The 13,294-nt window shown below is 39.8% G+C and overlaps 2 protein-coding genes across 9 annotated transcripts in view; both read left to right on the forward strand.

Moving 5' to 3' along the window:
- Positions 1-6,673, forward strand: part of MBOAT2 (membrane bound O-acyltransferase domain containing 2) — a 97,616-nt gene extending 90,943 nt beyond the window's left edge. For all 5 annotated transcript variants that reach the window (XM_032104333.1, XM_032104336.1, XM_032104334.1 and 2 more), the window contains one exon: positions 16-6,673. In XM_032104333.1, the coding sequence (XP_031960224.1) occupies positions 16-238 (223 nt within the window). In that variant the 3' untranslated portion in view covers positions 239-6,673. The remainder of the gene's footprint in view (positions 1-15) is intronic.
- A 4,104-nt stretch (positions 6,674-10,777) lies between these two features.
- KIDINS220 (kinase D interacting substrate 220) overlaps positions 10,778-13,294 on the forward strand; it is a 77,910-nt gene continuing 75,393 nt past the window's right edge. For 2 of the 4 annotated variants that reach the window (XM_032104338.1, XM_032104339.1), the window contains exon 1: positions 10,778-10,931. The gene's annotated coding sequence lies outside the window, so the exon portion shown is untranslated. The remainder of the gene's footprint in view (positions 10,932-13,294) is intronic. The other 2 variants (XM_032104340.1, XM_032104341.1) reach the window with 1 other exon arrangement.

Consider the following 13,294-nt stretch of genomic DNA (forward strand, 5'->3'; position numbering starts at 1 on the left):
TGTTTGTTTTTTTAGCTCCTGCTATTTCTGTCTTCATATTGCCAGCATCTTGGTGTTGTTGTTATTTCCATTGAAAAGAACTCAAAAAGGAAGTAAAAAGCATGAAAATGTCCAGCCCGTGTGGTCCAGAAAACTAGAAGAAGAAAGTCTTTTGCAAAAGAACAGTTATTCCACAACAAATAATAGTTTCAGTCAGAAACAAGAAATAACCTGCAGATATCAAGCATTAAAACAGTGATTGAGGAAATACTATGATGAATATATTTTGTATGTTTTCAGAAACCCATTTTTAGCACCTTTTAAAGGGGTTTGTATTTGTTTGCAAAGATATTTAGTAAGAAAAGGATGCATTACCTAGGAAAATCACATACAATAGCTAGACTGGAAACAAAACAAATTAACCCCTCCCATGCCATGTCCCTGTGGGTCACGCCTTATATGAAGATATTACCATTATTTCAATGGGCACTCAGGACTTGCAACGTATGTCCATAGGGTCATATGTGTGCCCTTTGCTGAATGTACGTTGTGTATCCCAAGGCACTGATGGGGTGGAACAAAATTGTGTCAATCTAGGATTAACAAATGGAAATTAATTTTTCCAACGGAATGACTTGCCTTAAACCCTCTATTTACTGAAATATTGTTTCTAGTGGGTATTTCAAGTTTGATTTTATGTGGAAAGTGTTTCAAATATATAACACTATGTGCTATAAAGAAGGTAAAAGTAGGAAATGCAAAGTCACTAGAAGACTTTGGAATCTTTCAAAGGGAATTGCAATAAGCATCTCAGTATTTGGAGGGTTTTCTTAAAGTATCTCAAACTATTAGAGTACATCACAGAACTGTAACATTGATGCCAAATTATAGTTAGGTTTCTTTGATAAAGAGTATAAGTACTCTGAATGGATTAAAATGGCCCTTCTGAATGGATTAAAAACACCTCAAGATTTACCTTTTCCAGGGATTGCTAGTTCTAATGTAGGTTTCTTTTACTTTAAAGTACCTAAACCCAATAAAACACTGCCAAGTGGGCTTTGCAGCCAGAGGGGGAAAGGCAGCCACAAGGCACAGAAGACAATGTGCAAGCAGTGGGATTTCAATGAAAGTGCAGTTTTGCCCTTAAATACCAGAAATACTTGTTCTAGAATAGAACTGTTTTACAAAAAGTGATTTTTAATACTTAAAGTTATTTTGAATTTTCAGGCATCAGTTAGTTGATGATGCTTTCAGTATAAAATAGCAAAATTAACCTTGAAGCTCCAGCACATAGGTAGTCAAACATGAAATGACTATTATAACCAATTTCTGTATGCTTGATAATTGATGAACCTTTATCCAAAGAAATGTGTGAATTTGAGGAAAAGCTTTTTCTTTGAATTAGAATTTTAGATGCAAATTTCATGTCATATTTCTGGGTAACATAATGAAAGAAAATCCTTCAGAATATCTAACTGTCTGAATTATGGAAGTGTGTCAAGGAAACAGTGCAGTGGTTGTATCTATTCCCGACCATTTATTGTGATGATGGCCAGTGCTAGAGTACTACTGTTAAAGGGCTATATTTTAATTGCATATATTCTGTATTTTCGTATAATTTTTTTAAGTAAACACAAACTGTTTATCCATGTGGGGTTTATTTTTGATTTTAGACCAGATACAAAGTAATACCAGAGAAAAATAATGCAGCTGGTAGATTAATAACTAACAAATGATTGAGGAAATTTTGTCATAATATTTTGAAACTTTTAAGTTTTCATCAAATATTTAGCACCAGTTGAATGAGTATTCTTACTACCAGAAGTACAATGATGGTCCTCAGCTTTGGGGATATTGCCATGCAAAAATCATCACAGAACTCCCTAAAGAACCAGACCCTAAGTTAGGTCAGAGTTGTTTCCTTGCTGACATAACTCTGTGTCTGGCCCTTGGCTCCTTGCATAAAACTACAGGAGGAGGAGAACATAACTTCCCATATATGTAGGTTAGCACTAATTAATCTACTCAGAAAGGGGGAACTGAATATGAAATGAGTGGATGAGTCTGTTTAGATGAGCAGGGATGTTCATTGTTTCCGTGCCAGCTGTATTATCTTTAAGATAAAGTAATCTGACTTCTAAATCCTTCCTTTGATTGCCCAGGTAGACTTCCCCTTACATGAGGTTGTGGTTGTCATGTGCCTCTTTGACACCGCATTATGGTTTTCTTCTTGCTAATAAGTAAGGGCATGCTAGTTTGTTTGATCATCCTTGTTAAATACAGAATCAGGAAAGACATTTTTTTGCTTTCTGTACTTGAAGGGATATTTACATAAAAGAAAAAATGAGATTTGCACATTTCTGGGTGGGTAAGTAGAAATACGGTTGATTCTTTCAGCATTTGTTACTCTTGAATATAAATTCATCTTATTGGTGCAGTCTCCAAATCTATTCAAACAAACACTTTTGGATGCCAGTGTAATGTGCTGTTTTCCTATTTATGTTCTGGTACTCTTGTTTTACTGTTTTGGCATGCATGCCCGTGTGTGCTATGGAGACTTCCTAATTCTTCTTAATGAAATATGGAAACAGTTGTCAGGGCTCCCAGAAAATAAGGAGGTTTAGGGTAGTGTAGACTGGTACTTCAGTGTGAATGAATTCAGAGGTACAGTTTTGTTCAGAACTTTTGTATATAGGGAAATTAAAACAACTAAGAAAATACATTCATGCTTTCATTGGGCACAAGTGGCAAAATACAGGTTTCAAAATTGGACATGACTTTTTTCATTATTTGAACTCATTAAGTAATTGCAAAACAAGAAAATTATGACAATTAATTCTGCACAGAATTTAAGTATAATGTCCTAGAATTTACCCTTTAAATGCTATTGTTAAATATAAAAGGACTTTGAACAAAAATCTGCTCTTCACGCAAATGAATTCTCTTGGGGACTATGGAAAGAAGTGTTTTGTTTTAATGGCAGCACTCTGATTTTAGTAAAACTGGGGTTTTGATGTTTCTTTCCCTCTGCTTTACTCGTTTTCTGCCTTGCTATCGCACTGGATCCTTTTTATCCATTCGATCGGAAAGTCAAGAGCAGCCAGCCCCAATGCTTTAGACAGTTTTTAGGTTTTACACACATCATTTGATAATAGTGAATTTGAAAGGATGGTAGTGATTACTATTCCTCTTCCTGAGAAAAACTGTAGAAAGTATATTTCCTATAAATGTTTTGGACATGAAGGAAACATGGTTTTAAATATTCTTTCACTTATTAACTAATGTATATCCAAAAGGTAAAAGTGTTTCCTGTATTGCAGATCAGCACACTATGAAAAGTAAATACAACATATCATTCATAATTTTATGGTGCTTTGCAGATATATGCCTATTGTGAACAGTTCATTCAGGCACTTAATGAGTTAATGTTAGTTAGTAAATGTAATCACCCTGATAGTAACTATTTGCTTGCTTAACTTTTTTTAACTTTTATGATTCTGTGCTAATGAGAGAGATTTATATTACATATTTAAATAATACATTCAGTGGTGCCCACTACTGTTGTAATCAAAAAGGCTTTGTTAGCTTTGCAGTTACAGATATGTCCTTCTTATTCAGGAAACTTATTCTTCCCTGGCCGTCCCTTAAGGTGACATGTAGACAAGATTTCAATAATTGGTGACATTTGAAAATGTATTACATCTAAAAATATTGGTATGCATTTCAATATGCTCTTGATTACAAATCACACTATAGTGAGAAGACCATGAAGAGACCTTAGTATATTCCCTACTCTACACTGACATATGGTGTAAGATTTACCAATGTAGTATATTATTTATTAGAAGAATTTTACACTTAAAGGACTTTTTCTGTTTCCCCAAGGGGAATAAGTAATATTAATATAAATGCTAGGCTTGTATGACAGGATGCACACTAGGTAGTTTTGCCTCTTTCGATGGCAGTGATTTGGATGGTGGTAAAATGTCCTCTGATGCAGAGGAGATATTTGAGATCATCACCTCCTGTCTAATTCATATCAAAAGTAATTGTAACAAAATCTAGATTTTTTTCTCTCAGAAGCTTTGCAAACAAATTGTTGACAATTTGTTTTAATTCATGGTCAAATGTGTCTTCACGTTTGCATTCAAATGTGTAACTGTTGCTTATATGTAAACTTTCACATGTTCAACTTTATAAGTTGGCCTTGAAAGATAAAGAAATTTAAAAGCACAAGTTACTGTAATTTAGGCTTTCATTTCCCTTATCTTTAAGTCTTTCACTTTGTAATTCGCATTGAGTTCTGAAATCAGGCTTGAGAATTTAATTTTCATTGAAAATTTTGAAATAACACCATCTATGTTGAAAAGTGATCAGTGTTAGAAAAACAGATGAAAATAAATTTAAGGATTTTAATATGATGCAGACTCTATGTATAAAAAAATACACATTAGTTCTGTGCTGATTCATCACAGCATTTCACTACACGATTAACCTTTATTTATTTAGATCCAATAATACTCTGAACTGCACTTGGTGTATTTTTTAAATTTTCCTGATTAAAAATCAATTGACAATAAGTACTTTAATAAGTATTTAAATGTGATTCTGAATAAGTAAGCAGACACTAGTCAATTGAGCCTACTCTCATAAGATTACCAGATCTGTCTGCATCTCAGCTAGTTTGCACTGTCGGTCTTCATCTTCTTCACAGCCACGGTGGAAAAGGATGGCAGTGGAGAAGTCTCTAGTCACAGCGTGTCCCATCTGTGGCTGGAAGGGTTTGTCACACAGTTCCTGCAGGGAGCTAACCCTGTGTGCAGAGCTTGACAGAGGTTCTACTTGCTTGTGACCCAGGCTGCAGCTGATCTCTGCTACATCTGGCTGGATTTTTGACATGTTTGCTGTCTTAACCTAGGCATTTTGCAAACACCATGAAATCCAGGCATCCACAAAGTCACCCTGCAAAGTTACAACTACAAATATTGCAACACTTGCTTATTATGGTCAAAACTAAATGAAAAAAAGATTTCTTATACACTTGTTTCAGAATGGGCTTTTTGTAGGTTTTTTACAAAATCTAACCGTCAAATGTATCAATTTTTGTCACATCAAATATTTAAAACATAATTTTGCTCAGTTTAAGTATACAAATGTGCAAAAGTAAATTCTGCCACTTTATCATCATTTGTGCATTAGCTGTGTGTCCAGTGACTTAGACCTGGTCTTGGTTTTAGATGATCTTAGGTTTTCTGAACCCATGTACATATCCATATAAACATTGTGTAAACTTTGAATTGACAAACTGTCATTACATATAATAAGAATAAAAACACTTAAAACAGCTTATGTCAATATTCAGATGAGGCTGGTGTTGAGCCCTCCAGTTGTACATTACAGCTGAAGGCTGTGGGGGCTCTATTCTCAGAGTACTTGAGCTTCCTGCTTTCTAAAGTGAAAACAGAATCTGTTGGTTACACTTTAAGTGGCAAGTAAAGGCTTCTTTCACAGTGTTGCAAAACCAACTTTTATAGGTTATTCTGCTGCAGGCTATGATGGAAAACTTGACTTCAGACTGAGATCTGAGGTAGGGCCACTTCTGGAGGAAGGTTTTTGTATTACTAGTGACTCAATCCAGCACCTTATTGAAACAAACCTCTTGGCAAAAGAGACCTCTGCACAATCTTCTTCCTTCCTTTTGTTCTCTAAGGAAGGAGTACCCCAGGCTGGATTTTCATTTAGGTTTCACTACAATATGTCATATGAATGGATAGCTGTGGTCCATGCTCTAGCCAGATTAGACTTGAAAATTGGGACAATGTAACCTGAAACAAAAAAATAGAGAAACAGGGTGCCTACAGACTGGTAATCAGAAAAGTGCAACACCGCGTGTTAAAGGTGCAACAATTATCACAATAAGTTAAGGAGTATTTGCCTATGCATCTTTTGCCTTTCTCTGTTTTTCAGTTCTCTTTACATCTCTTCTTTGTACCTTCTTTTGTCCAGTGGTGTTGACTATTTCTATGAAGAATCTGCTGATGTGTCTTACTGTGACAAAGGTGTCAAAATGCTACAATAGTAATTAGGTAGTTACTCTTAAATCCCAGACCTCAGATGTGTTCTAGATCAGTTAGAAGAGAACGTTCAAAATGTATTGGATGAAAAATACTTTAAGATGGGTAATATAGCATTATTCAAAGATGTTGTAATAAGTTATTCAATTTAAGAATTTTAAATATGGAACTTTATTCTTTCCTGCCTTGGTTACACATTCAAGGGAATAGTTTTACCTCAATGCAGAAGTAGTTATGCCTCCAACCACCCATATGTTAAGGTGAGAGAACACCCCTAAAAGTGGATAGCTACAGTATTCCTAAATTTGCCTTTCCTGGTTCAGATTATAATACATTGTCAGTGAATTTCATTTTTATTATTCCAAAATATATATTTTTAAAAAAGTGTTATTTTTCAACAGATCCATAAACTAAGTGTTGGTGTATGGTAAAACTAAAATACCACTGTTAGTTACACTGTGATTGTGATATTTTAATAATTACTTATTTCTAATTTGTCTCAGCAGTGCTGCAGAAACAGCATGCTGTTATGTTTTAAAGGTGTTTTTAACTTGCCTATAAATGTTCTTTTCTAATTTGTGTCTTTAAATCTGATTAAACTGTAGTTTAAAAAAAGTGAACTTGTTTTTCTAAATTCTTTGGTGTCTGTCTTTAATGAGTGCTAAAGAACAAAATTATTTTAATGCAGTTTCTCCTTTTAGATTGCAAAATATACATTGCATGCATTTACACTGTTATTTTGAATGTTCAACTTCAAAATCGCTTTTATTTAATTTGTTTTCTAGAGCTTATATACGTATATATATACTTATAAGTATATGTATATAATTATTTTTCAGTAGAGCTGGTAGACAGTATTTCAAGCCTAGCCTCTTGTTACTTGGGAAAGGTGCTTAAGCAGTTTAAATCCTCCATCTCAGAGCATATTCCTGCCCGATGAGTGCTACTTCTGAATATGGCAACTGGGTTATTTTTAGCTTGAGAAATGGAAACCTCATAACTGAGAAATCAAATTCAGTGCTTTGAGGAAGCTGCTGCTTTAATTGGCGGTTCCAAAGAAGCAGGGCTAAGTGTGCACCATACGTGCACATTTTTTTTCTCTTTGAAACTTGACTACCAGGACTCTGCTAAGGCAGTTTCTGTTGGCTGGTGACAGTATGTCAGAGCCGGCTGAGAATCCTGGACCTGCAGGTTTTTAGCATGTGAGCTGAGGTTGTTAGAGAAAAGAAGGGATGTGCCACTACTAAAGAGGGGCTGTTTCCATCATTTCCTGTCTCACACTGCATCATTTTCTCTCTTCTTTGATCTGGTATTAATTCCACTTCAGTACAAACTTTGTAAAGATGGTGTAACTTTTTGAAGACATCTTCCTACAGATCTCTTTCTGCCGGGGATCCAGCCCTAGAGGAATATTGAAATGTGTGGTGTTCTCTTGAAAGGCCTTGCTGTAGCAATAGCATTTTTGAGCCTTGTGTGTTTAGAATTCTCTTTCAGCAATCTGTATCACAGGAGATAAAAATACTTGCCATTCCAACAGAAAGGACTACAGATGCAATTTTAGAAGCTCTGGTAAATATTGTCATTTTAACCAGAAGTTAGGCTGCAATGGAAATTGCCTTCTCAAATACGCATTCACAACAGAGTCAGTCATGAGTATGAAGTGTCCTCATGAACTAAACATTGCTGCATTTAGTGAAAAACTCATTTGAAGAGATTGAAATGAAGCACAGCTTTCTGCTACTAAGTGTTGTAAATTGTTAAGGTACTGCACAGAAAAAATCATAATTAAGAGCATCCTGGAGCCAGCAGATACTTTCCTGTGCCTATAATTAACTTAGTTCCATCTGAGTAACTTCCTGATAACATGCAGGATGTTTCAGCATAGAATACAGAAGTAGCTCTAGGGGGAGATATCTTTAGCCTATTTACTAGGTGAGAGTTGGAGATCTGTCCGGTTTGGCAGCACATCTTAGAGCTCTTCTTAAGATGGTCATATATAGTAGCAAAGGAGTTATTTCTCCATGGGGGCTGCACATGATCTTTCCAAACGGAATAAACCACAACTGCACTGTGCCTATGTGAATTAGTCACTGGTGGGAAAGTGTTATTCCTAATCTAAGCATAGGGTACAAGCTAGAAGAGCACAAGGATATCAGGAGCTGGATCCATCTGTAACAAAAGTGAGTGATAGTGAAGGACCATACAGAAAACTGTCTTTTCTGCCTCCATGTTCATGGTGTTTGTACAGTTCCTTTTTATGCAGGAGGGAAGGAGCTACTGGTTTTGCCTGAAATTTGTAGCTGCATGGTGAGAACACAGCTAACACCTGATGGGTGGGAACACTATGATATGGGAATAAGGATTTGGACAATGGGAGATCATGAAGTGAGATACTAATATACATTTTTGTATAAAGTATGAAAAAAAGAGTAATATCCTGAAAGTGTTTCAAAATCTATAAACCTTAAGAGGTTAACACAGGCAGTCTTATCAGACTGTGGTTTCTCTTAGGTACATAAGATTATATGGGTGCCTGAAGCATTGGGACCACTCTTCCTTGAGTAGTGGCCCTTTATGCATATGTTCAGGTGGCACAGAGAGCATTTTTCAGCCCCACATTAGCTGCAGGGACTCATCCTCCATTTGTCCACATTTTGTTTCTGCAAATAGGTGTTAAAGAAGAAGAATGTGCTTTATGTACTTAATTTTTCCTGGTTTTTCAGCTGAAACAGTGTTTTGGTGTAAGATTAAGTGGATTTAGCTTTTGAATTTCACAGCTTGTGCCTTTGCTTTGTATTAACAACTTCAGAGCATGTAAGGAAGCTGTATATTTTATCCAGGTGTGAAGACTTTCTTAAGGTCATTGGAGAATTCATGCTTAAGAGTGAGCAAAGCACTTGCTGCATGGTTTCTGGTTTGTAAGTATTTGGGGTGTACAGGAAGCCCTGTCAGATGTTTCTTTAAGAAGCAAACAGTCATGGCTCTTTACCGAGATTGAAAATCTCAGTGTTGTAAAGAATTATACCTATGCTTTGACCCTTGAAACTCGGTAACCTCAGAAATAAGCAGTAATGTGGGGGCTATGTTCCTTTCCCTGGCTGGTTTGCTGCCATCCTGGGTTTAAGCAAGGGTCTGTGGTTTCCTGGGGAGATGTTATTGCTGTAGTCATCAGAGATCATCTCTCATGCAGTTGTCTAAATGAATTAAACGCATCCATGATCATGGATTCAGACTGAAATGCTGAAGATGGAAATGACATTTTACAGTCACTGGGTGCATTTTATCATCACTGAAAGCACTGATGGAAGAACTGAAGAAAATGTTGGGAATGGTATCAGGCAGCTGCAGCCATGCACACCCTGGCCTGGGCTGAGAGGGGAATTTTCAAAATACCCATAAAGCTGCTCAGATATCTGGGCTGTGAGGGAGTCTGAGAGAAGCTGGTGGATTTCAAGGTATGTGGTAGTTCTGCAAAATGTGCAATATAATATAAAATTATTTTAAATTGGGATGTACTTTGATATTTGGTCTTTATATACTTTCAAGTCCAATCAGCAAGAAAGGAGACTTAACCAGTAGAACAGATAGCAGCTAGCATCCCTTAGTCAGGACATCCTGGAACTAACAAGCTCTAAGGATGCAGTAAATCAAGATGTTGATGTATATCTATGCATATGCTGCCAACTTAGCAAAAGACTCAAGGTCCATGTATCCTTATAGTTGGTCTATCTTCATTATTATACCAAAAATTACTCCTACAGGTCAAAAAGACCCTGCCCAGGTGAAGACCCTTCCCCTGAGCATGCACAGAAGTCAGCTGGGGTTATGTAACTTGTATGCAGATTACAACTAAGCCATAATGGAGGGGCTGCACTTGGAAGGTTATTGACACAGCTTCTGTGTATAAACCATAGAAACATAGAAATATTCTGAGTTGGAAGGGACTCATCAAGTCCAACTCCTGGCCCTGCAAAGGACAACCCCAAGAGTCACACCATGGGCCTGAGAGCATTGTCCAAACGCTTCCTGAATTCTGTCAGCCTGGCTGCTGACAACTTCCCTGGACAGCCTGTTCCAGTGCCCAACCACCCTCTAAGGGAAGAAACGTTTTCTAATATTCAACCTCAACCTCCCCTGACTCAGCTTCATGCTGTTCCCTCTGGTCCTGTCACTGGTCACCAGAGTGAAGAGTTTAGTGCCTGCCCCCCCTCTTTCCCACAGGACGAACTTGTAACTGCAATGAGGTCTCCTCTCCCTCTCTTCTCCAGGCTGAACAAGCCAGGTGACCTCAGCCACTCCTGCTATTTCCTCGGCTCAAGGCCCTTCACAATCTTCGTTTCCCTCCTTTGGACGCTCTTTTAACAGCTTAATATCTTTCTTTTATTGTGGTGCCCAAAACTGCCGGCAGGGCTCGAGGTGAGGTCCCTTTCGGCGGCGCTGGTTTCCAGCCTCCCGTTCCCCAGTCTGTCCGTACATCTGGCAGCAGTTATTCACTACCCTTTTCCCCCTTATTTTCTATCAGAAAGCAGCGGGGGGTGACTGCTGGGGGCTCTCAGGAAGGTGCCACCCTCTGGGCTGCCCAGCGCTGCTCTCCGACTCAGCCACGCCCGCTCCGCTCCGGGCCGGGCCGGGCCGGCGGTGCCGCGGGGCTGCCGGGCAGGGCGGTTCCTGTGCCCGCTGTTACCGCCGCCCGCGGCGATGGGCGCGGCCGGAGCCGCCCCCGCGCGTCACGGCCCGGGCGGGCGGAGTGCAGCGGTGGAAGATGGCGGGCGCCGCCGGGCCGAGCTGAGCCGCGCTTTGGGCCGCCGCCTCCCTCCGTGTCAGACTCCGGCTGGGCCCGGGCAGCCGCCGTAGGGGCAGAGTGCCCCCGGCCGTGGGGTGAGTAGCGGCGGGAAGGCGGGGAGCGCGGGCCGGGAAGGGAAGGGCAGGGGAAGGGCACGGGGCTGTGGGGGAGGCGGCGCTCCCGCTGCCAAACAAAGGGCGCCGCGGGGCCGCTCCCGGCGGGGGCCTGGAGGAGCGCTGGGCTCGGGCGATTCATGGCCGCCGTGGCTTGCGGGCCCGGTACACTCACGCCCCGGTCCCCTCTGTGCAGGGCCGCGGGTCGGGAGCAGCGGCGCGCCCGCTCCGCTCTGTCTCGGAGCTCCTACGGCGGCGTGTGCGGGGCGGACCGGGCTCGGTGTGCGGGTGGGTAACGCTTTACCCACGCACCGTGGGTAAAGCGTTCCGCGGGTGCCGCGGGCACGGCCGGGAGTTCCTGTCACCCTTGTCCCGGGGGTGGAGGAGCCTCTTGTACCGTGTTTCTCTCCTGTCGACTCGGAAAGGTAGATAAGGGTTCGACCCGTCAGGAAAGTTTTTGGCGTCTAATTTCTGAGGTAAAGAGTAACAGAACGGTTGAGGTTGGGAGGGATCTCCCCAGGTCATCGGGTCTAACCCTTCTCCTCGAGTAGGGACAACAGGAGTGGATCACGCAGGACTGTGCCCAGAGGTTGTTCGTCTGTCTCCGGGGGCGGAGAATCTGCAACCTTTCTGGGCAATCTGTGCCAGTGCTGGGTCACTCTCACAGTAACAAATGCAGAGAAGGGCAGCGAAGCTGGTGAAAGGTCTGAAGCACAAGTCCTATGAGGAGCGGCCGAGGGAGTGCTGGGGGTGGTCAGCCTGGAAAAAAAAGGAGGCTCAGGAGTGGCCTTATCATTCTACAACTGCCTGAAAGGAGGTTGTAGCCAAGTGGGGATCAGGTTCTTCTCCCAGGTAACAAGCGATAGCACAAGAGGATGTAGCCTCAGGCTGTGCCGGGGGAGGTTTAGGTTGGTATTAGGAAGAATTTCTTCACAGAAGGAGTTAGACAGTGGAATGGACTGCCCAGGGAGGTGCTGAAATCACTGACCCTGGAGGTGTTTAAGGAAAGACCACTTTGTTGACATCGTGGTGTTTGATCATAGGTTGGACTGAATGATCTCTCAGAGATCTTTTCCAGCTTAATTGATTCTGTGTTTCAGTTTCTGCCCATTGCTTCAGGTCCTGCCACAGGACATCACTGAAAGAGTAGCAAAATGTCTTAAAGGTAGTAGGGCTTTGCCACTTCTCATATATGCTTAAAAATTGGTTGGAAAAGCGATTTCCTCTCTATAACTTTTGGTAAAGGATTAATGGGAGGAACAATACAGTAATATGTCTTTTGCTGGAAAAGTGTTTGAATCATTGCCTGATTAATTACCTGACACTCCTTCCCCCATCAAATAGTAAAGAAATGGAAAGAAAAACGGAAGATCTTTTTCTGAGATCAGAACATGTAAGAAAACCCGTCCTTTTGTCTACTGGTTAGGCATCTATTCTTTGTTCTGCCACAGTGTTTATTTAAAATAAATTGGTTATTAGGAAATTAAAATCTGCTTGAAATTCTGTGTGACAACAGCTTACGAAATGGTGCCATATTAGTTTAAAGTTCTACATCACATCATTCACTTTTTTCTTAAGTGGAAACACTCTAAAAGTTAGATTTTTGTCATATAACTTGTGTCTGTGACTAACAAACCCTTGATTTTATCATACAGAGAAACGTGTTTGCCATATGAGACTGTGTAAGATGACATTGCAGACTTTCTTGTGCTTTTGTGTATTTTATACAGGTTTTGACAATTGATTTGTGTTGGTTGGTATAATTTAAAAAAACCTCTTAATATTGGTAACTGTTTGCTTCTGTTTGTATTTGTTTCTGTTTGCTTTCTTTTATTTGATGTATTTAAAACCTGAAACAGTGATCTGTAGGACTGAGCATCTTGTATTTTGTTTTGGAATTGAACTTTGTCTTAGAATTCAGATGTTCTTAGCAATATGTTACTGTTCATTGACCATATTTAAATTTTGTCTTAAAGGAGGACGGATTTCTCTGATAAGTATAAATTCTGTTATCAGATACTTCACACTTTATTTTAACTCATTTTTTAACCAGGGTAGAACATAGGCATGTCTGATAGTTGTTATCAGCTGACAGCCAGCCCTGTATTTTAAATATGGATTTACATCTTTCGAGTCTTTTGTATGTAATCCCCAGTTTCTTTCATTTTATTAAAACAAACAAAAAATCCGTCACTACAATATTTGGAAATGGCTGTTGCCTTTTGTGCATAAGGTAGAAAAGGACTTGTGTATCTCCAATTTCCCCTACTTCTTACTGTGTGCAGTTATAATGGTTACAATAGAGACCTCCTTTTGTGCAAATTTTTTTTTAGTTTTATTGGTTT

The sequence above is a fragment of the Corvus moneduloides genome, chromosome 3 (genome assembly GCF_009650955.1).
Source record: "Corvus moneduloides isolate bCorMon1 chromosome 3, bCorMon1.pri, whole genome shotgun sequence".
Classification (NCBI taxonomy): domain Eukaryota; kingdom Metazoa; phylum Chordata; class Aves; order Passeriformes; family Corvidae; genus Corvus; species Corvus moneduloides.